Source organism: Aplidium turbinatum, chromosome 14, assembly GCF_918807975.1.
Source record: "Aplidium turbinatum chromosome 14, kaAplTurb1.1, whole genome shotgun sequence".
NCBI lineage: Eukaryota > Metazoa > Chordata > Ascidiacea > Aplousobranchia > Polyclinidae > Aplidium > Aplidium turbinatum.
Window position 1 is genome coordinate 9853751 of NC_137485.1, and position 24194 is coordinate 9877944.

At 37.0% G+C, this 24194-nt stretch overlaps 2 protein-coding genes across 2 annotated transcripts; one reads left to right on the forward strand and one right to left on the reverse strand.

Annotated features, from left to right (window-relative positions):
* Positions 1-7612: 7612 nt before the first annotated feature.
* LOC145782883 (uncharacterized) lies at positions 7613-22853 on the reverse strand. The gene is made up of 12 exons (XM_082594647.1): positions 22799-22853; positions 22453-22542; positions 18573-18659; positions 18188-18316; positions 17181-17261; positions 15113-16432; positions 14404-14496; positions 14152-14241; positions 12723-12791; positions 8234-8496; positions 7817-8002; positions 7613-7728 (listed from the first exon to the last, which is right to left on the reverse strand). The coding sequence occupies exons 1-12, from the start codon at positions 22851-22853 to the stop codon at positions 7660-7662; spliced, it is 2532 nt and encodes an 843-aa protein (XP_082450773.1). The 3' UTR covers positions 7613-7659.
* LOC145783595 (uncharacterized) lies at positions 19531-21961 on the forward strand. The gene is made up of 3 exons (XM_082595489.1): positions 19531-19889; positions 20283-20413; positions 21505-21961. The coding sequence occupies exons 1-3, from the start codon at positions 19744-19746 to the stop codon at positions 21684-21686; spliced, it is 459 nt and encodes a 152-aa protein (XP_082451615.1). The 5' UTR covers positions 19531-19743; the 3' UTR covers positions 21687-21961.
* Positions 22854-24194: the final 1341 nt, after the last annotated feature.

A 24194-nucleotide genomic window follows, 5' to 3' on the forward strand; every position in this document is an offset into this window, starting at 1 on the left:
AATAAAATAAGCAAAACCTTACACAAATTAGAGTGTAGTAGAAAGCACAATATTATAGAGTGTCAAACTATGAAGAGACATAATTCATATCTATTACTAATAGGCAATAAAACATGCATTGCATGTTCCTCCTAACTTCACTTCTTCTGGCTTTTCTCATTTTTCAACAATTTTCAAACTTTCACAAAATTCAGAAAAAGTACGTTGTTCGCAAATATTTATCAACACCTTCTAAAACAGACCCTAAACAACTACTAGCAAGTCCAAAATGATTCAATCAAAATAAGATGATGCAATACTGATGCATTCAAAACGATGTCCTTTTAAAAGGACACCGGCCGTAAATGGGTTAATACTGAAGAAGGTGAACCAATACTGGAATCTGAATTTGATGAAGCCATAAATGAATTGAAAAGCCATAAAGCTCCTGGTAAAGATCAAATAACAACGAAATGATAAGAGCTCTGGATTGTGAAGGACTAAAACATATTTATAACTTATGTAATAACATCTACATGAATGGCCACATACCACTAGAAAAGAATGAATCCATTCTTGTCAAACTGCCGAAGAAGCCAAAAGCCACACAGTGTACAGAATTTAGAACCCTTAGTCTGATGAGTCATATACTGTACTAAAAATTTTGCTGAGAGTCGTTCTCAGAAGAACTGGGACACACATACTGTAATATCTGGGACACACAATAACTGAAAATGGCAGATGCGATACGGAAATATTGAGACGAATAGAAATAGCAAGAAACAACTTCATCATCATCACTTCATTAGCTTTTTCATTTCTGCTCGGATTTTAACAATTCTACTATGGTTGGAAAGCACGATGCTTCATCTACCCGAATGAATTAATTGCCAGTCCAACATATGCATTGTGTTTATGTAGCACAAACTTAAACTTGACTATTTTGTACCAATTCTCAGCAATTCAATTTTTACAATAAAAATACTAAATTAACACAGATAAAAAGAGTATGTCATGTTTTATTCATCTGTTAACTTTCACGTTTATATCTAATCCACAAAACGAGCAATTGTTGCTCAAACGTAACCGCTCGACGAAGTTTTTTCCAATGCATTCAGGCGATTCGATTCGCCCCTCGTTCGCTGTGATCGGTGATTAGTGCCTCCACCAAATGTGCTGTCGCTTTCTCATTTCTTCTCGGATTTAAACAATTCTACTATGGTTGGAAAGCACGATGCCTCATCTACCCGAATGAATTAATTGCCAGTCCAACATATGCATTGTATTTATGTAGCACTGACTTAAACTTTACTATTTTGTACCAATTCTCAGCAATTCAATTTTTACAATAAAAATACCAAATCAACACAAATTGAAAGAGTATGTCATGGTTTATTCACCTAAAAACTTTCACATTTATATGTTATCAACAAAACGAGCAATCGTTGCTCAAACGTAACCGCTCGATGAAGCTTTTTTCCAAATAGCCTACAGTAGGTGATTCGATCATTGTTCAGTACTATAAGCCGTCCCCCAGTTTGCTGTGATCGGTGAATAGTACTTCCACCAAATGTGCTGTAGCTTTCTCATTTCTGCTCGGATTTTAACAATTCTACTATGGTTGGAAAGCACGATGCTTCATCTACCCGAATGAATTAATTGCCAGTCCAACATATGCATTGTGTTTATGTAGCACTGACTTAAACTTTACTATTTTGTACCAATTCTCAGCAATTCAATTTTTACAATAAAAATACCAAATCAACACAAATAAAAAGAGTATGTCTTGTTTTATTCATCTGTTAACTTTCACGTTTATATCTAATCCACAAAACAAGCAATCGTTGCTCAAACGTAACCGCTCGACGAAGTTTTTTCCAATGCATTCAGGCGATTCGATTCGCCCCCCGTTCGCTGTGATCGGTGAATAGTGCCTCCACCAAATGTGCTGTGGCTTTCTCATTTCTTCTCGGATTTTAACAATTCTACTATGATTGGAAAGCACAATGCCTCATCTATCCGAATAAATTAATTGACAGTCCAACATATGCATTGTATTTATGTAGCACTAACTTAAACTTTACAATTTTGTACCAATTCTCAGCAATTCAATTTTTACAATAAAAATACCAAATCAACACAAATAAAAAGAGTAGGTTATGACTTGGTTTATTCATCTGTTAACTTTCACGTTTATATCTAATCCACAAAACGAGCAATCGTTATTCAAACGTAACCGCTCGATGAAGCTTTTTTGACAGTTTTACTGACGTTGGAAAGCACGATACTGCATCTACCCGAATCAATTGGTTGCATGTCCAAGGTATACAGTACATTTATCTAACGCTAACTTAAACTTTACTATTATGATATCAATTACTCCAAAAGTGATATGACATTTGGACAACACCATGAACTCCAAACAGACTTAAGCAATAATATCCATAAGCAGACAATAGGCAAAAAGTGTTTACTAATTTCTTTTAATTGAATCTTGCTTGAACATTTTTAATTATTCCAGACATGTTGGATCAATATGCTTGGTCTAGCCTACGCAGTTTTTGAGAAGTCAACATTCAGTTGGTCAAGCAAAAATAGTAGGCTACACATTTAGCCAAACGCAGCAGCACCAGTTTTCAAGATTAAACAGTAGAAACCCTTTAATGATGCAAAAATCAGTAGTCTTAACAGCATCAAATTTTACGTCTTGAAGCAGTTTAACATCGCCTATCTTAATACGAGAAGTAAAATGGGGTGACTTTGGTCCAGCTATGAGACACCGCTTACTTAAATTTTACAATGGTTCTGGGAGAAAACTTTAATTATGACCCATATTGAGGGCTATCAAGAGCCCTTACATATTACCAAGTTTGAAGTCATTTGGTCCATGCATAGAGTTTAAAAAAAAAAAAAACTATAAGTGGTTTTCACTCCAGTGTTTTAAAAAAACTATAAGCAGTAATCTTTTTTCAAGACATGCTCATTGCCAACCCCAAAAAGAGGTGTCACTGGCCCCTGTTAGAGTTTTTAAAATACTTTCAACAATCAGCACTCATGATTAGGCTATGTATCAAATATCAAGTTAATCGAACGAAAATGTACCACTAATATATGGCCTGGCACCTGGTTTCCGTTTGTATTTCCTAGGCATGTCAATTTTTGAAATATTAATCTGCACTCCATCAAGCCAAAATTGAAGAAAATGGATCACTAACACTACTAATATCCTGTAATAAACGATAAAAAGTGGATTAACATCATACAAAAGTGGCCAAAGTCACACCATATTTTCTACATGTCAAGGGGTGACTATAGCCACCTAGGTGAAAGAAGCAAATGCCCAGCAGCCAAATTACATAATTAATACTGAACCTAGAGCTAAGACCTACTTTCTGTCAATGCTTGGCATACCCAGTGTGGTCAGACACTGGCGTGCCAGGTAAAAGTTCGCAAAGTTATTCTTTGGTGTTATTTGGCGGCCATATTGGATCCTCCAGAGTGAACAACTGAATTCACATTTTTCTTAAAAAATTCTGAAAACACACAAAAGAGGATATTTACAAACCTATGCAAATGACCAAAATATTGCAGAAATATTTTAAGTTGCTCAAGTTAACCAGTAGCCTAACCTTTTTTTTTGTTTGTTACAAAGTCACCCCTGATGGCCAATGTTAACCCATTTTACGGAATGATTTGTTCTTGATGAGAAACATCTGAAGTAGCATCTATCCATGATCGAAAAATGTTTGGAACTGCCTATTTCATCCAAAAATTTGTTAATTTTTTAAGTTGGTACACTATTGTTTTTGTGGCAAAAATGGGACCCCCTCAAACTTAAATAAACGAAAAACTACTCGTTTTTCTTTTACAATGCTTTGCTAGGGAAGAAAGTTGCCCGACTTCCCTCCCCCTCTCGGAGCCCCTGCTCGGTACCCATGAGATTCGCAGGCCCCTAATCGAGGCACTTCTAACAAAAACGCGCTTTGTATAAACATACGACTTGGTTTCTTCACTTTCCCGGACCTCTCGGAAGGGTTGCGGGACCCTCAAATCATCTCGGGTCCGAGTCCAAAAAATATACCTCCTTGTCAATGTAGCTTACTGATTATATGTCTCGGCTTTTGTTGTATTGCATCTGTGATTTGTCATTGTCTGTAGGCGTACAGTGGGCTATGTTGTCGCAACGCGTTCAAGACAAAAGTGTTACAGTACAAATGTCATAATGGGACAAACTGATGTTTCTCACAGCTAGAGCAAGACGCTAGCCGTTTTGGTAACTTCTTCACTTCAAAGTACACGCAACACAATTCAAGTTTAAACTCTCTCTCCTCAGAATTGTTTAGAGCAGGGTTTCCCAAACTGTGGTCCGCGGACCACTGGTGGTCCGCGACGACTGCACAGGTGGTCCGTAGCGATATCACAAGAAATTAAAGTCACACATATACGTTGTACAGTGCGTACCCTGTCAAAGATAATTGCCTTAGTTCTTTACAACTTAAATGATTTCGAAAGCTTTTGCTATCCACTGAGTATCCAGTATCATAAATCTTACTTGTTGCACCTTTGTTGCAGTTAGAAAGTTGTTTACGAAAAATTCTCGTATTCCTCGTCTATGACGTAGTAATATATTATTCTTATCGCCATTCGGGATTTGCGGTTTTGTTGAGATCATTTCAACCGTTTGCTTAGGGAACGTTCAAACATTACGTAACTCCTTCGAGGGGAAGGGGAGGGGGTATGCAAAGCGTTACATCGGGAGGTTCAAGCAAAACGTTACGTAGGCTAACGCTTTCGAGTGCGGAATGGTAGTTTTTTGTGCTGAATTCGTAGTGAAAAAGCGTTACATGGGGGAGGGGGGGGTTTGAAAAAACGTTACGTTGGCGTTACATGGGGAGGGGGGTCAAAAATTCGGAAAAAAGGCGTTACATAATATTTGAACGTTCCCTTACGCAAAAGTTAGTGAAACAAAGATTGGTGAGCGAAAAGTTTGTTGTGAGATAGAGATGAGAAACCAAGTGAAGTTATCGGATAATTTAATTGTGTAATTATACTGCAATTGAATTAGTTGTTAAGTTCAGTATCCCAGCGGCATGTTTTGTCCAAAAAGAAGAAGAGGATAAGCTTACGAAAATACGATGAGGAGTAGGCTATATTAAGCTTGGCTTTATTGAATGTCTTTCTGATGTTACTAAACCTCACAAATAACTCCGAGAATTGATGACTTATGCAATAAGAAGCAATCCCATTGATGTTGTCAGTTTTTTAAATAGCCTACACAAAATTCTGTTTTATTCGTTTTTACCTTTGCATTGGGGGTCCGCGAATAAACAGGTTCACAAATAGTGGTCCGTGGCCCAAAAAAGTTTGGGAAACCCTGGTTTAGAGAGTAGCCTATAGCATACCTACCCAAACAAACGAAACAATTTCTCTGTTATGGCTGTGAAAGCTTTGTCGTTTTTAAGTGTAAAATTCGCACAACATGGACTACTCTTTGTATTGTTGAGTAGCCCTAAAAAGAGCTTTTGAATGGGCGCTGGGGATACTACAGCAGCGGATATGATTCGGCAATGGCTCGAACAGCTTCTGGAAAGTACTGTTCCCGTGCGAATTGGTGCCTCCACATAAATTCATCCAAATAGTCAGGAATCATATCTCTGCTGGTACCCCCCATTCTTTTCAGCTTACTTTTGTTGTTGAGCCACATGTTCCCTACGCGATTGGTATGAGCTCCTGTGGCTGACACGTATCGATAACTGTGATTAACTGTTTGGTGTACATATCCAAGATCAAAAAAATGCAATATGAAGTGCTGTATAATTAGGCTATAATGTTTTGTTTTATGAATGATTTATTAAAAATGACATGCAACGAATTGATTCGGGTAGATACAGTATCGTGCTTTCCAACGTCAGTAAAATTGTCAAAAAAGCTTTATCGAGCGGTTACGTTTGAGCAACGATTGCTCGTTTTGTGGATTAGATATAAACGTGAAAGTTAACAGATGAATAAAACATGACATATTCTTTTTATTTGTGTTGGTTTGGTATTTTCATGGTAAAAATTGAATTGCTGAGAATTGGTGCAAAATAGTAAAGTTTAAGTTAGGGCTACATAAATACAATGCATATGTTGGACTGGCAATTAATCCATTCGGATAGATGAAGCATCGTGCTTTCCAACCATAGTAGAATTGTTAAAATCCGAGCAGAAATGAGAAAGCTACAGCACACTTGGTTGAGGTACTACTCACCGATCACAGTAAACGGGGGGGGGGGGGGGGGGGACGGCTTATAATGAACAATGATCGAATCACCTACTGTAGGCTATTTGGAAAAAAGCTTCGTCGAGCGGTTACGTTTGAGCAACGATTGCTCGTTTTGTTTTGTTGATAACATGTAAACGTGAAAGTTTTTAGGTGAATAAACCAAGTCATAGCCTACTCTTTTAATTTGTGTTGATTTGGTATTTTTATTGTAAAAATTGAATTGCTGAGAATTGGTACAAAATAGTAAAGTTTAAGTCAGTGCTACATAAATACAATGCATATGTTGGACTGTTAATTAATTCATTCGGGTAGATGAAGCATCGTGCTTTCCAACCATAGTAGAATTGTTAAAATCCGAGCAGAAATGAGAAAGCTACAGCACATTTGGTGGAGGCACTATTCACCGATCACAGCGAACGGGGGGCGAATCGAATCGCCTGAATGCATTGGAAAAAACTTCGTCGAGCGGTTACGTTTGAGCAACGATTGCTTGTTTTGTGGATTAGATATAAACGTGAAAGTTAACAGATGAATAAACCAAGTCATACTCTTTTTATTTGTGTTGATTTGGTATTTTTATTGTAAAAATTGAATTGCTGAGAATTGGTACAAAATAGTAAAGTTTAAGTCAGTGCTACATAAATACAAGGCATATGTTGGACTGGCAATTAATTCATTCGGGTAGATGAAGCATCGTGCTTTCCAACCATAGTAGAATTGTTAAAATCCGAGAAGAAATGAGAAAGCTACAGCACATTTGGTGGAGGTACTATTCACCGATCACAGCAAACTGGGGGACGGCTTATAATGAACAATGATCGAATCACCTACTGTAGGCTATTTGGAAAAAGGGTTCGTCGAGCGGTTACGTTTGAGCAACGATTGCTCGTTTTGTTGATAACATATACACGTGAAAGTTAACAGATGAATAAAACAAGACATAGCCTACTCTTTTATTTTGTGTTGGTTTGGTATTTTTTTTTGAAAAATTGAATGGTACAAAATAGTAAAGTTTAAGTTAGCGCTCCATAAATATAATGCCTACTTTGGACTGGCAATTAATTCATTCGGGTAGATGTGAGGCATCGTGCTTTCCAACGATAGTAAAATTGTTCAAATCCGAGCAGAAATGAGAAAGCTACAGCACATTTATGTTGAAAATTTGGATATCTATTCCGCTTTCACTTCTATTCCGTGTTTTTGCACCCTTCCCAAAAGTAGTTGCGTTTTTTTGCATGACGTCACACATTTTCCTGACGTCACTGACCAAGGCGGCCGATGCTATACCATTACCTATTTTTGTTGATATTACGTCACCTGATGTAAACAAGCAGTTTGTTGTATTTTTAACTCAACCAAACAAAATCACTGGATGACATAATTTTATTATAAACATCAACAAATAAATAAAAACATCAACAATCCTTGTGCCTGAGGTAAATATAATTGCTATCACCATCCCCGCCAACCTGGATCTTCAACTTCTGTAAAAGACAAAGCGAATAAGTGACGTTGATTTAATGTTGACACAATTAATTGTTATAGCGTTGATACATCGTAAACAATTCTCACTTTATTGTCCAGCCGATCCAGTGCTTCTTGTAGCTTGGATCTTTCCTCCATGTTCGGACTTCTCATCCTCCACTCATCTCCATCATCGAGGGATTCCCGCATCACAACTTCCTCCTCAAACTTGCGCAACACCTCGATGACGTCATCCACAGATAGGCGGTTGCCATCGAGACTCATCCCAACAATCTAAACACAAATTAATTATGATGCAACAATTAAACATAAACAATTTATTTATGTTGTAACTTTTTGTTTATTTATTTTTTGTTTACAAGAATTGTTAGAAAATGATTAAAATTGGAAATTGGAACTTACTTTGTGAAACTCAGACGTTAAAACAACGTAATGCGACGTTGAATGAACGTAACAACTGACCATGAATCAATGTGTTGGTTATAAAAGTTAAACATGACTTACGGATCCAGGCATCGATTTGATTGCCTCCTTCCATGGACGGAACTCATTGGAAGTCATAAAGCAATCGACCAGAGCAAGGATTCCAAGTCGCGTCGGCATCGACTTGATGAATGACGTCACTGCATGGATGTCATTCTGAGTGTTGGAGTATTCCATCCGTATCCTCCCTCCATCAAAATGACTTCCTGCTGTGACTGTCACTTTCAAGTCGTTGCCTTCCCGCAGGATCTTTGTGATGGGAATGATGGAGCGATCATTGTGATCTAACAATGCAGGAATAATATCAATCAATAATAGCTCGGCTAACTAGGTTGTAGTCTAAAAACAGTTTGGTTCTAACCATAAAATAATCAAACATTGAACACAAGTTGTTTACTAAAGAACAAAACATTAATTCATTTATATCGCAAATAAAATATAAACAAATTGTTTTGAACAAAACTTTCAGGTTTGAGTCAAAGTTCTAATTTGAAAATAACTTGAGTAGACTTTTGTTAGCTCGTCACAAAATCACAAGTTTTCTCTTCAACGGTTTCAAAGTTTTATCAAATTAGGATAAAATACTTAGGTTAGCTTTGCAGGTGGAAACTAAACTTTTGTTAAAACATTAAACTAACCAGAGCTTGCAAATTAAAATAAACTTTGATTTCTTTTTCGATAAATCTTTGAAGCAACTTTAGAACTTGATCGTAAAAATTTCCCATCAGCCATTTCTTGCTGCAGCTCAATCCAAGCTGATGCTTTCTTCAAACTCAGAAGACAAGGACAGAAACGAACTTTAAAACATTTGTCTGATGAATCCAAGCAGAATAATGACAAAATTGAAAGCTGAACCAACTATTTCTTGCTGCAACTGAATCAAAGTTCAGCCTTTCTCTTCAACGACTAAAAACAAAATGGCTGTCGCCTGCAGATTTGGGCGGGAGTTTTTGTGCAGTGTTGCCAACCAAAATTGAATTGAAAAAATAAATCAAAGCGACAAACAACAGAATAAATTTGTGAAGCTAAACCAGTTGGAAAAAAGTCACAATAATTGTAGGTTTTATTAAAAATAAAGTAAATTTAATGATTACCTTACAAGTTTCAAAAATACGCGCCTACTTATAAAAGGTATGACTAAGCTTACGAATAGACTGCAATGTTGGCAACTCTGTTAGCAATCAACAAAAATCGTCGCCTGCAGGTTTACGCGGGATTTCTTGCGTAGTGTTGCCCACAAAAAAACAAACAATATTTACCTACACATTTAAGTAGCAACTAGTGTCAGAAAATTTATTGTGAGGTAAGTGTGGGGTACAAGTAGCATCTTTGAACCCTGGGCAGTCGCCATGGATTGTTACACCATGGGTCTCGGGGAACACTGGTTTTGATCACACACCAAACTAACAAGTGGGTTCACGTCCTACCTTATGGGCAACAACCTCGACTGGTTGGCTAAAACTTGTTAGAAATCCTGCTGCCTTGCAGGAAATACTTTTTAAGTAAAGGCTAGGCCCACCGCCAATAACTGTGGTTAGCGTCAGGAAGGGCATCCGGCTGGAAAATCTATGCTCCAAAATATTATTTAAATGCAGCAAACTTAGAAAAGGCATTTGACAGAGTACCAAGGAAAGTGATGGAGTGGGCAATGAGGAAAAGAGGTATACCGGAGGTAGTAGTGAGAGCTGTGATGTCTATGTATGAGGATGCAAGAACAAAAGTGAGAGTTGGATCAAATTATTCAAACGAGTTTTTTGTGAAGGTTGGTGTACACCAAGGATCAGTTTTGTCACCTCTGATATTTGCTATTGTGGTTGACGTTGTAACTGAAGGAGTGAGGGAGGGCTTATTGAGTGAAATTTTGTATGCAGACGACCTGGTCTTGACAAGTAATAGTATGGAGGGACTGGAGAGAAAGTTTGAGAAATGGAAAGAAGCATTGGAAACCAAGGGTATGAAGGTGAATCTTGAAAAAACAAAAGTGATGGTGAGTGGAGCAGAAGGAACAGTTGTTGAGAACAAAGTAGATCCCTGTGGAATATGTGGCAAGAGAGTGATGAGAAATTCAATGCAATGCAAAGAATGTGGAAAGTGGGTACATGCAAGATGTGCTAATGTCAAGAGAGCCGCAACAAGATTGGCGAAGTGTTTTGTTTGTGGGAAATGCAGTAAAGGAAGGAATGAAGTGGAAGGCCATGATGATGAGTTCTGCCATGGCATCGAAACAGTGACAGACTTCTGTTATCTGGGTGATCGGATAAATGGAAGTGGTGGATGTGAAGCAGCGGTGACAACAAGGGCAAGATTGGGCTGGGCAAAGTTCAGGGAATGTGGGGAAATGTTGCATGGCAGAAAATTTTCACTAAGGATGAACGGAAAAGTATATCGGAGCTGTGTGCGGCCTGCAATGCTATATGGTAGCGAGACATGGGTATTGAGAGAGAGTGAACTGGCAATCCTGAGAAGAACGGAAAGGTCAATGGTGAGAGCAATGTGTGGGGTGAAAACGAGAAGGGAAAAAAGGACTGAAGAATTGTTGGATATGCTAGAGATGAAAGAGACCATAGACCAACTGGCAAGGGCAAATGGAGTAAGATGGTATGGACATGTGATAAGGAGGGAGGAAGGAAGTTTTCTTAGAAAGGCACTAGATCTAAAGGTGGATGGGAAGAGGAAACGCGGTCGTCCAAGAAGAACGTGGAAACAACAAGTGAAGGATGAATTTAAAAAAGTCGGACTGAAGGAGGAAGATGCAAAGGACAGGGTGAAATGGAGAAAAGGGATTAAAACAATTGCTGCGCGGAAACAATCGGCCACCCCCACTAGTGGGGAGCAAACCGACGATGGATTATGATGATGATGCTTGATTAAAGTTTGCTTAAATTAAACTTTTTTTTAAGTTTCATGTCATAAATATTGAGTTTTATGTTTTTAAGAAAAAATTTAACGTCCTCCCAGTTCAGTAGGCCATAGCTTTTACTGTAAAACAGCTATAAGCATTGTTCTCTAGAGCAGCACAGTATACTATTCCTATTTATGAAAAACAACAAGGGCTATAGTCAGGGCTTCCATATCGTTCTTCTTTCTAAGATTTGTCCATAATTCGTAAAACTACATCTTAGAAAATATTACTGTCTTTATTTCTAAGAAATGACCTTATTTTCGACTTGCGTCCTTACTTTTATCATATTTTCAGCAATTCAAGATAGGACTATTACTTTTGCACAAAACAAATGCTCTATTTTCTAAGCTAGCTGAGATACAATTGATTCGTTCAGGCGTAAAGTTTTGCAGTGTTCAAATATCCATAGATGCAGTGCAGTGTTCAAAAATCCATAGATGGCAATCAGAGATAGGCTGTTTGATGAGGTTTCAGCTCTCAACAATCTTCTCAAAAATATTTCCTAGTGTAAATTCTGCAAGTATAAAGCTGAAACCGAGGGGATAACATTTTTTTATGAGAAATGACTATTATTCGCTTCTTTACAATTGGTTACCATTATTTTATCTATTCCAGTCAGTAACACCACTGCGAATGGGTTAGGCTACTCTCTCTTGCATCAGCTTAGTGGACCCATGAAAGATGGCATTACTGCAATGTTTTAAAATCAGCAGCTTAAGCTCTCAACATTAGGTTCAAAACTAAAAATTTGTCTTGTAAAAAAATCTAGTAAAAAAAGTATTTGTTTGTGGTCACACTGATGGAAAGATCTTCAAAATTGATTAAGAATTCGCTAGGGACAAAGAAAGTAACCTACAATTTGAGTGTGGAATAGAAATTGAATACAAGAAGCAGGTGTAGACCTACAAGTGGAAATCGAAATCAAATGAAAAGGTAGCCTATTCTGAACGGAAATTTAATTAATTGTTTTAAAATTCAACTTTAATTTGTACTAAATGTTTTTTTGGTATTATGAAATTGTCACTAAAATCAAAATTTAACTGGTAGCCTACCTGAAGTTTTACAAGCAGTGCTGCCAGACCTCATAGGATCATTTGTAGCGAAATTCGTATCATCAAAATTGGTTTACGTCTATAGTTTTAACCTTTCTTGCAAAGTGTTACAATTATGACGCTTCTTCTTGATTTGCTTTTGAATACATGTTTTACCCTTTTAACACTTAGGCTACCTTTCAGTGAAATAATAAATGCATTTAAATCGTCAAGCTGCGATTATTTAGTGATTTTTGTAAAATTTTTGAAACTTTTACCTAAATTTAATTTATCAAGCTTCATGCAAAAAAGAAATGGTACGAATGTATTTAAAAATATTTAATTCTATCTCATTTTTTTTTTTTTTTCTGAATTCATGCGGCCGCACTGAGACGGTTTCCTGTGGTTTTTCACCTTGATGAAGCTTTGTTCTATGACTTCACAGTTTTGTTTTTATTTGAGTAAAACTTTTAAAGTAAAAGTTTCTGGAAACTAGTCGCTACTGTACTTACATGTTTTTAAAATTATATTCTTTTTGATGTTCATTGTATTGAAGCTTTAGCCTACTTTTACTTACCGCTGGCAACTTTCCGGGTTTCTTTCAGCAATTCCTCAACAAATAGTTGCCTTTTTCGTATTTTTTCATCTAAAATATAAAAACTTGTCATTAAAATTATGATTTGTAAACGTCGCTTTGATAAAGGTAGCAGGGCTATTCCGCATTTTATAATTTGTTCTAATGGGCCTCAACAATGCAGAACAGGTTTGTATGACATATACAGTAGCTGCAAATTGTCAGCTCGATAGCTCAGCTGGTTCAGCGTTGACTGTGTCTACAAACTACCCGCAAGATCAAACAAAGCTGGTTCGACTCTCGTGGTGTGCGCTTGAGCAACTATTTCAAGGACAGCTCTTCATTCAGCGTCACTAAGTGGATGGAATACTTGACAAACAACAGTTTTTGTCAAACTTGGCGACCGGTCATGGGTCAGTGGTTCAAAGCCTCTACTAGTCTGCAAAACTGCCAGGATTAAGCTCTCAAAGAAGTTTTCTCAGTTCGCGGATAAAGATTCCACAATCACTTATTTAAATACTATAATGTGGCCTTCGAGATGATTCGAAATATTTCCTTTGCATCGATGTTTGACGCTGGGTGTAATAATAATGTTTGGTTTGTTACTTCGACTTTAAATAATTACGTTTGGTTTGTTGTTCTTTGTCACCGTAGCAAACCGCTTTCTAGTCAATGATCTTTAAAAATTTATGACAAAGTTGCTTCAATGCGGGGTGATTTTAATAATGTTTCAATTATCGTAACCTAGCAAAATCACGTTCAAAGGCAATTTAATTCTGTTAACAATTTCAGTTATTTAAGTTCTGTTCAATGAGCTTGTGGGCAATAAAAATCTAGGGGGCACTTAGTCACGTACTACCCCATAAAAAAATCGAGAAAAAACATATAAATTTTCTTCCTTTATGCAAATGTTTTTCAATCGTTTTGCTTTTTTATTTTTATCTTAATCGACTGCATTTGGCACGCAAATGTTTCAGCAGTGGATTTAAGGAGTAAAAATGTTTTATGTGCTTCCTCAAAAACTAAGACAATAATGTAATATTCCAAAGTAAACCCATTGCTCATTCAACTACTTAACATTTAAATGACCCATTTCAGTGTTTATAGAAATATGAGCTAAAATGTGCCTTCAATTTCAAACTTAAACTTGTACGAAAATTTTATGACAATTTAATATTATTTAATATTTAAATATTTAATATTTTTTATATTATCAACCTTGAGTTTTAATATTGGAATAATAATATGGGAACAAAACCAACAGCAGGAAAAAGTGGAAAAAACTGCTAAAGTTAAGGGCGTGCATATGATGTAGACTTAAAGCATATATGTAAAACAAAGTACATTTAAACATGGCTAGTTGGCCACTAAGTCTGACATAATGTCAACAATATATTTATTGGGATATTTATTTGTTATACGATAATATTACCAGAAGAGCTTGGTTGGTGGGAAGATGATGGCGTTTGTGATGAGGTAGATTCATCTGAAGGACCTTGGTTCATAGCAGTGCTCGATAGATCTATAAAAATGAAACACGATGTTGAAACATAAGATTAAATAAATTTATTGCCATTGAGCGCTCAAGCCGATTGTTGCAGCATTATAAAATTCACCAGGAACGGAGCTCGCAATGATTAAAATTTTATGCACACAGTGACCATTATCTAGTCAGTAACCCTACTTGAAGCAGTTTGTGAAGACGAAGTTGGTAATTGCGTCAGTGCTGACGTAGATTCTACTGAAGGACGTTGGTTCATTGCAGAGCTCGATAAATCTGCAAAAATGAAACACGTTGTTGAAAAGCAGAATGAATAAGTTTCTTGCTCTTGATGTAATGTTAGTGACCATACAGGTTACAAACCATGTTCAACTATAAAATACACTGCTCTGAAGCAGCTGCGTGGTTGAGCCGTTGGGAAATAAAGATTGTCGGCACATGCGGACGATCGTCTAGCCCAGTGGTTGCTAAAAGTAATTTTACTTGTAGCAGACAAGAAAGCAAGCACATACTGCTCTTTGTCACAAGACAATCGCAAAATATCTAGCTGATATTCCTACTTGTGGCAGTTTGTAAAAAATAAGTTGATGATTGCGTCAGTGCTGGCGTAGATTTCAATGAAAGATGTTTGTTAACTGCAGAACTCGATAGATCTATAATAGCTTTAAAAAAAAGTTTTGTTGGTGGTGCAGCATTATTATATAAAATGACATCAAGTCTCAAGGTTTTATTTGTGAATTAAAATTTGTTTAACGAGGATAAATTGTTGCAATGATTTTTTCTCATAATGTTGATAAATCATATCTTAACTTATCGTAATGAAAAGAAACGCAATGATATAATTTGTTGTTAGCTTTATGATCAATAGTCTGTAAATAAAACACAAACTTACCTTTGTTCATGATTGGATCCAAAAGAAGTCCAGCCGTAAATAGGACAACAACAGACCAGTGACCCTCCATTAAGTTATTTTGAACAAATAATTTGAAATCAGGTAATGACATTTCACGACAGATATATAAAGCACTGAAGTATTCTTGGAAGGTCTGGTGACTAAAATATAACCGTTGCTGCCCTTCTAGCAGTGGATATTCTCTGTTTGCTCCCATTAGAGTGACGACAAGATCTTGAACTTTCTGACTGGTGAGACTTTCTTTTATAAGATTGTCTGTTGTGATCAATACAGTTCCTTTTTTTGTTGCTTCATAGGCGATTTTGGAAAGTCTGATGACAATGTCATCAGATGTGGAAACGGCGTGTGTGGAGGTTTTAAGATTTAACAACACAGTATGAAATATCCTGGTCATCGTAGATATATCATCAATTTGTGACGATCCAAGAGATGCTTTCACGTAGAGTTGCAGCATCAGAGGGTTGTGGCACATTGATGTTAAATGTGGAGTTTTTATGGTAAGTTCGTTCCAAAGAGTCTCGGATTGTTGTTGGTCGTTGACTAAGGCGTGGAATAATGTTTTCATGTTGTCAGTCGTCAGATCACGAATGAAGTAAGTGCGATTGGGTCGGCATCTTTTTGGAATATAAAGCATAGCGTGTGGTCGAGAAGTGAATATCAAGTGACAATTTTCAAGAAATATTCCCAAACAAAGATTCGAAACAAGTTCCCAATATTGAAGTGAAGTGTTGTAGTTAGATTTTTTCACATTGTCTTCCAAGTTCCAACTTACTTGATCAAATCCATCCAAAATTATGAAGCAGTTTTCCGGATTGTCTGTGATGCATTCAAAAACAGAATTTTTTTCTTCGTCTTTTAAGTTGTAATTGCAGTCTCCCAGTAGAAACTCTTTTAACTCCAATTGTTCGTTGCATTTGTTCATCTTCATAAAAAGCAGCCTTAAGACAAGACAGTCGTCATTTTGAGAAAGTCGTCTTGCCAGGCGTTTCGATAGGGTTGTTTTTCCGGACCCAGGATATCCGATGACCGACACATAACTGTACTTTTGAATATCAGAAACCAATTGATCGATTGTTACTGTTCTGTCAGATCCAGATAACTTAATTCCTCGACTTTTAGGATTGTAATTGTCATCATCAGGAATAAACCTTCCTTGGTAAAAATCAACATGAAGCATTTCAGGATAAATTTCTGGAATGTTCTCTGGAGAAACATCAACGTTAGAAACATCAACGTCATGCTTCGGATGGTAAAGTTTGCGAGTTCTTTTTTGAAGTTTTTCAAATTCTTTTGTTGAACCTTTAAATAAAAAAATAAAAATCTTCGCAAACACTATTTTTCAAAGTGGCCACTTGCGTTGCTGTTAACTTTATTTGATTAAACTTTGAGCGATTCATGTTTTAACAAAAGTCTATTAGAAATTTTGTATAAGATACCCATTAATATCTATCTACATACCTCATTATTAATATCACAGCAACAGTTTACTTGCTTCAGTTTTATAATTAGAAATCGATTTTGCTATAACTGCATTTTACATATTCACAAATAGTTTTAAAACAGTCGAACAATTTCGCCTTAACGTAAGCCCTCATCAAGAAATACGCAGCGATTAAAAGCAATAGTGTGGAAAACAGACAGAGCGGAAAACACATTACATTAGGAAAAGGCAACTACATAACCACAGAAGAATTTTCACCACAGGGTACGTGATACATCTAGTAAATGTTATCAATGAAAAACAATTTATGTTAATTATTTTTTAACTTTGTACCCTGCAAAGTTTTTCATTTCGTTCAATATGTTTCTGTGTTGTCCAATATTGTTGCTAAACTGGTAGTATGCAACTGCATGAGCCACCCTGATAGTCAGTCGTGCTGACTGACGATACTTCGGAAATAAAGTTGGTTGTCGTTTACAACATCTTGTGGTAGCCTAGGCTAGTCCAGCCTAATCTACAATAATATGCTTATGACTTTCCATATGGAGACATTTTCAATTATTTCACAACAAAATATGTAAAATAATTTTTAAAATCTTAGCTTACTCTCTTGTTGTTCAGAGTGAAGAGATGACGTAGTTCGTTGAGATGAGCTTGGTGTTTGTGACATCAGTTGAGGTGTTGCTTCTGAAAAAGAAAATAAATTTCCTTCAATTTCAAAGCCATGTTATCCTTCACTGGGTTCACTAGCTCATTCTTGATGATGTTGTTGATGTATAACACTCGTTAGAATTCCCAATCTGAGATGTGTGATAGTTGGGTACACACAAAAGTGGGCATCTGTTACTTTGAAAATAGCGCGCTATAGCTACCGTTACAATGTGCCATAACAGCGGCACTACCAGTTGATGAAAAGTAACGCACTACTGCTACAAACAAACTGTAGCGCGCAGTACATCTACTTGTACGCGCTACTTTTGTTTTGAACTGACACTGGAAAGCTCCAATCAAGTGCCTATTGAAGTTAAAATAACCTTGAAAAACGAATGATATCACCTTTCTGTACCACATTTGTTTACACTACAATTTCAACGTCGTGATAGAAAAACTGTTCTACGTGAAAGTTTATTCTTATGCTCCAGTGTTGCCAGCAAAATTGTTTTTATTTTAAACAATTTATTTCACTTTGAATTGGAAAGTAGCGTAAGCAGAAGTAAAACTGAAGTAAATGTAGCGCCTCTTCGCTACCGCTACTTTAGAACAGAAGTAACGTCGCCACTGCAGCTGCAACTCTAACAAAAATTTAGCACCGCTGTTGCTACTAAAATAGCGCGCTAGCAGCTAGTAGCGGCGCTGCAAAAGTAGCGCTCTACTGCTCCTCTTTGGGTGCACATATGTTTGTCTTGAAGACGACGTCAGCAATGATAGCCTAAATATATTGTTTGGGTGCACATACGTTGTGGGTGCACTTAAATTTAAAATTGTAAAATAAAGTTAAACAGAGTTGAACTTGAACAGTCTCAGCTATGATAACCTATAATTATTTTAAGTCTATATTGCATCGTAAAATAAACTTAAAATAATTGCCACACTTGATCTTGTATTTAACTTACCAGGATTCGAAGATGATGATTGAATGGAAGAATAGACATGCGATAGAGATGTGGACGACAGAGATGCAGATTCTGGTGTTTTTGGAATTGTGTCTTGCAGTACTTCCAGATCAACTTCCGTTGGAGTAGCTTCAATATAACATTCATAATATTGCTAATTGTTTTAGACACTTTATGAAAGCATAAGTCACAAAAACAAAAAAAGCAAATTACACAATTTATCTTCTGATTAAAGTACGCCACAAACCAAGCATACAGAGACCTCATGTAAAATTAGCCACAATACTTGACGCACAACAGTTTGAAGCTTTTTATCAAAACTATGTATTTATATCAAAGCAATAATTAAGACGAAATGATAAAAACAAATTGATAACAAACTTACTTTGCTGTTGCACGTAGCGAGATGAAGAACTTGATCTGATGGATGATCGTGGATAGTTGGTTTCATGTGAAGATGCTTCTGATGAGCCTTTTAATAATTTGTGACAAAACTTAACCAAACGAACTAAAATTGTAACTAAAATGTTATTTAAAAACATTTAAACTTTGTCATTTCCTTTCCTTTAGAGTTTAACTTGATCTGAAGTTGTTTTGCTTTGGAGTCGGTTGCTCTGAGAACTGAACTTATAATTCTGTGTGGGCCTACAATTTATGTTAGTCACAACATGTTAAAGGGGCAGACAACCCCATTTTCAAATGCAAATTGAGAGTTGAAATACATAAAGGGGATATTCAAAAACACGTTGCACTTGTTTTTATGAAAAAGTACCCATTTGTTCTCGCGCAATCTTAAAACAAAGTTTTGGTTTTGCAATTCGAACACACGCCGCCTCAACTGTTGTCAAAATAAAATATTTGCTTACGTGACGTCATAACCAGACTTTGGCAAAAACATTTTGCTGGTTTAAGGTGTTGAGTGCAGCTGCAGATAAGGTTTGAAGCGTTGCAGCAGTAGATAAGATTATCACAAGTAAAAATTTTAGCTCAGATTTAGTTTATTGTAGCTTTGATACTAGATTACATCATTTTAGAGACCATACTACACATTTACACTAGGCCTTGCACTGTTTGCAGGAAACAAGCAAATGCGATTATTTTGCTTCAGTGCTACAGAATGGTTTTGATGGGATTTAGTAACAAGAGGTTTAGACAGTCAAGGGTTGTAGGGGCTTAAATTTATTTATTTTTCATCTTCAGTCATGTTTGTGTACTATCAGACATGTTTGTAGGCCTATCAGACAGGCTAAACTAATATGCCTACCTCAATATACGGTACATGCTTTCCCAGTGCCATACCTTACTTGAATAGATTAAGCTAAACCTGTTACAGTTTTATACTCATCATGACAAGTCGATGTGTTGTGTATGACTGTTAAGTGTTCATCTGGTGGTTCTTCATACAAGAAAATTGAAATGGGACAAGTTTGTAAACACCACAAGAGTATGGCCAGGAGCAACAGAGACCAGCATAATAATGCCGACTCCATTTCAAGGAAACAGATTTTCAAAATCTTCAATTTAACATGGGACTTGCCACACAGCATTAAACCGCAATGCATGCCCTTCAATTTTTTTCAAAAAAATCCATTTCAACAACTCTGCAACCTTTGGAGTCAAGGTCCAGTGGGGAGACAACTCCACAACAAAATTCCAATCCATCCCCATACGACCGGCTGTCAGGAAACGTCAAGTTCTTGAAGTAATGTTGAGTTAACAATAATGTTACTACATGTTTGTTATAAAGTACCGTACATAAATTGGGGAATGGGGAGTACTGTACCATCCTTGAGAAATTGTTTTTCATATAATTTAGAATATCTTCCGGCTAAGCCTATTACATTTTAGTTGCTGCCTGCTGGCATAGCGATTCCTATCCTAGCTACATGTAATTTTAAAATGACCCATCTATAACTCACCAAGTATATTAACAAAAACAAGTCCTTGACAAACTGGTGTTTATTTCATTTACTGGCTAGCACGATATACAACGGTAATGTAACAGTACATAAATGTGAGTTTTCTTTATTAGCCTACTGTCTTGTAATCTTGAGTTGTATTGTGCTGTTTTGTAATGTGCTTTTTGTGTTCATAGTTGTCCTGGTATTCTGATGGGTCAAGCCAAACAAAAATCGTTATTTGTTATGCCGCAACACAATACAACATATCGGATTTTCGTGTTTGTTTGTCAAAAGGATGCCATGAAGCCAAGGAGTGTGGCAAAAGGTAAGAAATTTTAACTCTATAATAAACTAACATATGAAATAACAGGTGGCGATGATGTCGTCCCCTCATACATCATACATTGCTTGCTGCTTTTGAGAATCATGCTGCCAAAATGAGTTTCATTTGTAAAACTGCTTGTGTCTTGGTTGGTTTTGAATCTTTATCCTCGGACTGGCAAAGCCTTGATTGGTTATTCCTGGTAGTTTCGCATACTGGTGGAGGCTCTTGACACAGGGCTGGTTACCGAGATTAGCAAAGTTGAAGTTTTTCGATTGTTGAAGTGTTGTTGCCGGAGAATTCACTAGGTGCCACTGAATGGGAAGCAGTCCTGAAAGTGCGTTGCTCAAGCGCACACTCCGAGAGTCGAACTTGAGCCGGGCGCGTAACCACTGAGCTAACGGGGCGGGATGGGAAGGCCTATTGTTGGTCAACATTTTTGTTACGGATTTGTTATAATAGATGTAATAAAAGATAAGTTTTTATTGGCTTGTGAGTGCAAACATCATTTTGGTCTGCATTTCTTTTATACTATGCATAGACAACTTGTAACTGCATTTCTTTTATACTATGCATAGACAACTTGTAACTGCTATTCATTCCAACAAGAATAGCAGCAGGTCTACCGCTAGGTTTCGGGTTAGCTATCCGAAAGCAAAGCATAAGGAATGAGGCTATTCTCTAAAAACGATCAAAGAAAACCCCACTTACCATAAGTTATCTATACACCATAATTTTATGAAATTAGCAATATTCCAAAACTGCTACTTTATAATATGTGTACTGTGTAGTTGTAGTATGTGATTACCCAGTCAGCAAAATCAATCATTTTTACATTGATTCAACGTTTTGCAGACGTTGAAACAATGTAAAAACGACGGATTTGACGCAAATTTTGTCATTTTATTATTCATTTATTTGACGCAAAATTCGTCAATTTTACATTGATTCAACGTTTGCAAAACGTTGAATCAATGTAAAAAGGACTGATTTCGTTGACTGGATAAGCATGTGCGGTAAAGTGAAATGTGTGCAGCAATCATTGTGACTACCATACATTTTTATTGATTTAAAATGCATTATCTTTTTTAAAGATCATGCCAAGAGCCTTTTGAAGATTGCATTGTGTGAAAGGGAAACATTGGCAGAACACCGAGAAGAATGGGAAAGCACACCTCTTTCCATGCATTTATGCTTAGACGTTTGCATCCAGATGTTTCTGATGCAATTGCATCTTATTTTTCACGGTTTTCTAACCAAAACCCGTCTTAAATGATGTAGCAAATGCAATACCTAAACGTGGGCAATCATGTTGTATTATATTCATGTAACCAAAAGTTGCTTTTAAATACGTTATAGGCACATTGTCTACAGACAATTTGTTCGGTGGATCTGGGGTTACCTTTGTCATTCAATCCGTGTGCCTCTGCCGTCATGCGTTGTTTCGGCTATTAGGTCGAAATTTTCAAGTGAACATAGAAAATATGTTGGATTTAAATTATCCTGATTTGAAATAAAAAGAAGTCACAATTCAAAGTCTGCTTCAAGAAAAGCTTTGCCGTGTGCATAGAGAGAGTGATTTTTGTACTTGTACACTAAAGTATACCTATCAGAGTTCTTGAAAAAATGTTCCTAGTTCTTTATAAACTAATATGGTGCTTGCCTGAAGCTAGTTGCTTTCGGTGTTCATTTTATCAACTACTAAGCTGCTTAAAATCGACATAAATAGTTCATTGCATTTGCTGGAAACGACACCATAAGCGATCTCTTACTCTGCATTTCAAATGCATCTTGCGTGAACATACGAGCAGCTTGTACCGTTATGACGTCACGTCCGATTATGGCACGGTTCAGTGAGCACGCGTCGCTCTGAAACTAAGGGCTAACTAAAACGGCCCTACAAAGGAAACGCAATGAAATTAAGGAAAAATTTCAACGACAACCACTTATTATACATCTCTAGAGCACTTACAAAGAAAAAAATCGAAAAGTATGGTTTGGGGTTTACTGCCCCTTTAAAAACAAGTTGATTTCAAACTTACTTTGCTGTTGCACGTGGTGAGATGATGAGGAACTTGATCTGATGGATGATCGTGGATAGTTGGTTTCATATGACGATGTTTCTGATGAACCTTTCAACAATTTTTAATGAAACTTAACTAAAGGAATTGTGGTTGTCCTTATTTGCTGCTGTCAAACATCATTTTTTAATATTATTATTTATCTTATTGTGCTGGATTTTGTTGTTATTTGCTATTATTATATTTCTTTTATTATTATTATTTTTTTAGCTCTTTATGTTTAACAAACTATTTACATTGACGTATTTACATTGACAAGTTGTAACATAACATCCATTCATCATTATTTGACAATTACGTAACCTACTATTGTTGTAACTACGCTTCAGGTCACGTGTGTCAAACTCCCTACTCTGGGTCATTTAATTTATTCAACATTTTATAGCCGCAGAATGATATTAAATTCCTTTTAAAACCTGGCCGCCGACATGCTGCACCATAAACATCTTTTAGTTATAATAATTGCATAGCCGAATGGTGAGGTTGGCTGGATAGCCGAGTGGTGAGGTTGGTTGCATAGCCGAGTGGTGAGGTCGGCTGCCTAGCCGAGTGGTGAGGTCGGCTGCCTAGCCGAGTGGTGAGGTCGGCTGCCTAGCCGAGTGGTGAGGTCGGCTGCCTAGCCGAGTGGTGAGGTCGGCTGCCTAGCCGAGTGGTGAGGTCGGCTGCATATCCGAGTGGTGAGGTCGGCTTCATAGACGAGTGGTGAGGTCGGCTGCATAGCCGAATGGTGAGGTCGGCTGGATAGCCGAATGGTGAGGTTGGCTGCATAACCGAGTGGTGAGGTCGGCTGCATAGCCGAATGGTGAGGTTGGCTGCCTAGCCGAGTGGTGAGGTCGGCTGCATAGCCAAGTGGTGAGGTTGGCTGCATAACCGAGTGGTGAGGTCGGTTGCATAGCCAAGTGGTAAGGTCGGCTGCATAGCCGAGTGGTGAGGTCAGCTGCATAGCCGAGTGGTGAGAGCACTGGCATGGCACTTGAATGGGTGCCGGTTCGACACCGCTCAAGAGCATGCTGTTGTGTCTTTGGCAGGACACTTAAAATCCTGAAAGTGGACACGAAGCTTCTAGTGTTGCTTGCTGTAAGTTATAATTATTCCATAGACCAGGTGCCACTTCTTGAATTTTGAACAGGTTGGACCTGTTCAAAATTCAAAAATTTTCACATTTTTTATTCTCTTGCATTGTTTCCCATGATTTTGACCAAGAGAAATCCGAAAATAAAAACCATTTTGCTCTAAAATGATGGGATACTCTGCCCCAAGAGGCCTAAACATTTTCATTATAAGTAAAATCGCCCATTTTTGACCTGTTGAACCATAATCTTGACGGTTGAACTCTTTATTTCAACTAAAAGCACTTTCATCTAATGCCTTACTGATAGCAAACAAGTGAAAAATCAACTTTTTGATATTTGGCATCATTTTGAAAAGTGTGGGAGGATTAAGAAGATTAAAGCAGCACTTAGCGCCACTAGTGGTGAAAAGGCATTTTGCTTATTTCAGGAAACCTATACACATCTTCTGAAATTTCTCAATGAGTCTAGTCTGACAGAAAGAGACCTCAGACTTGTTTTTGACGATGACGTCAATGTGACGTCAAAAAAAGTTATGATGGCGTCATACTAAAAATTTTAACTTGCACAATAATGATCTATTAAAGGGCAAGAGATTACCTCATTATTCTGTAAGACTAGACAATAAATTAG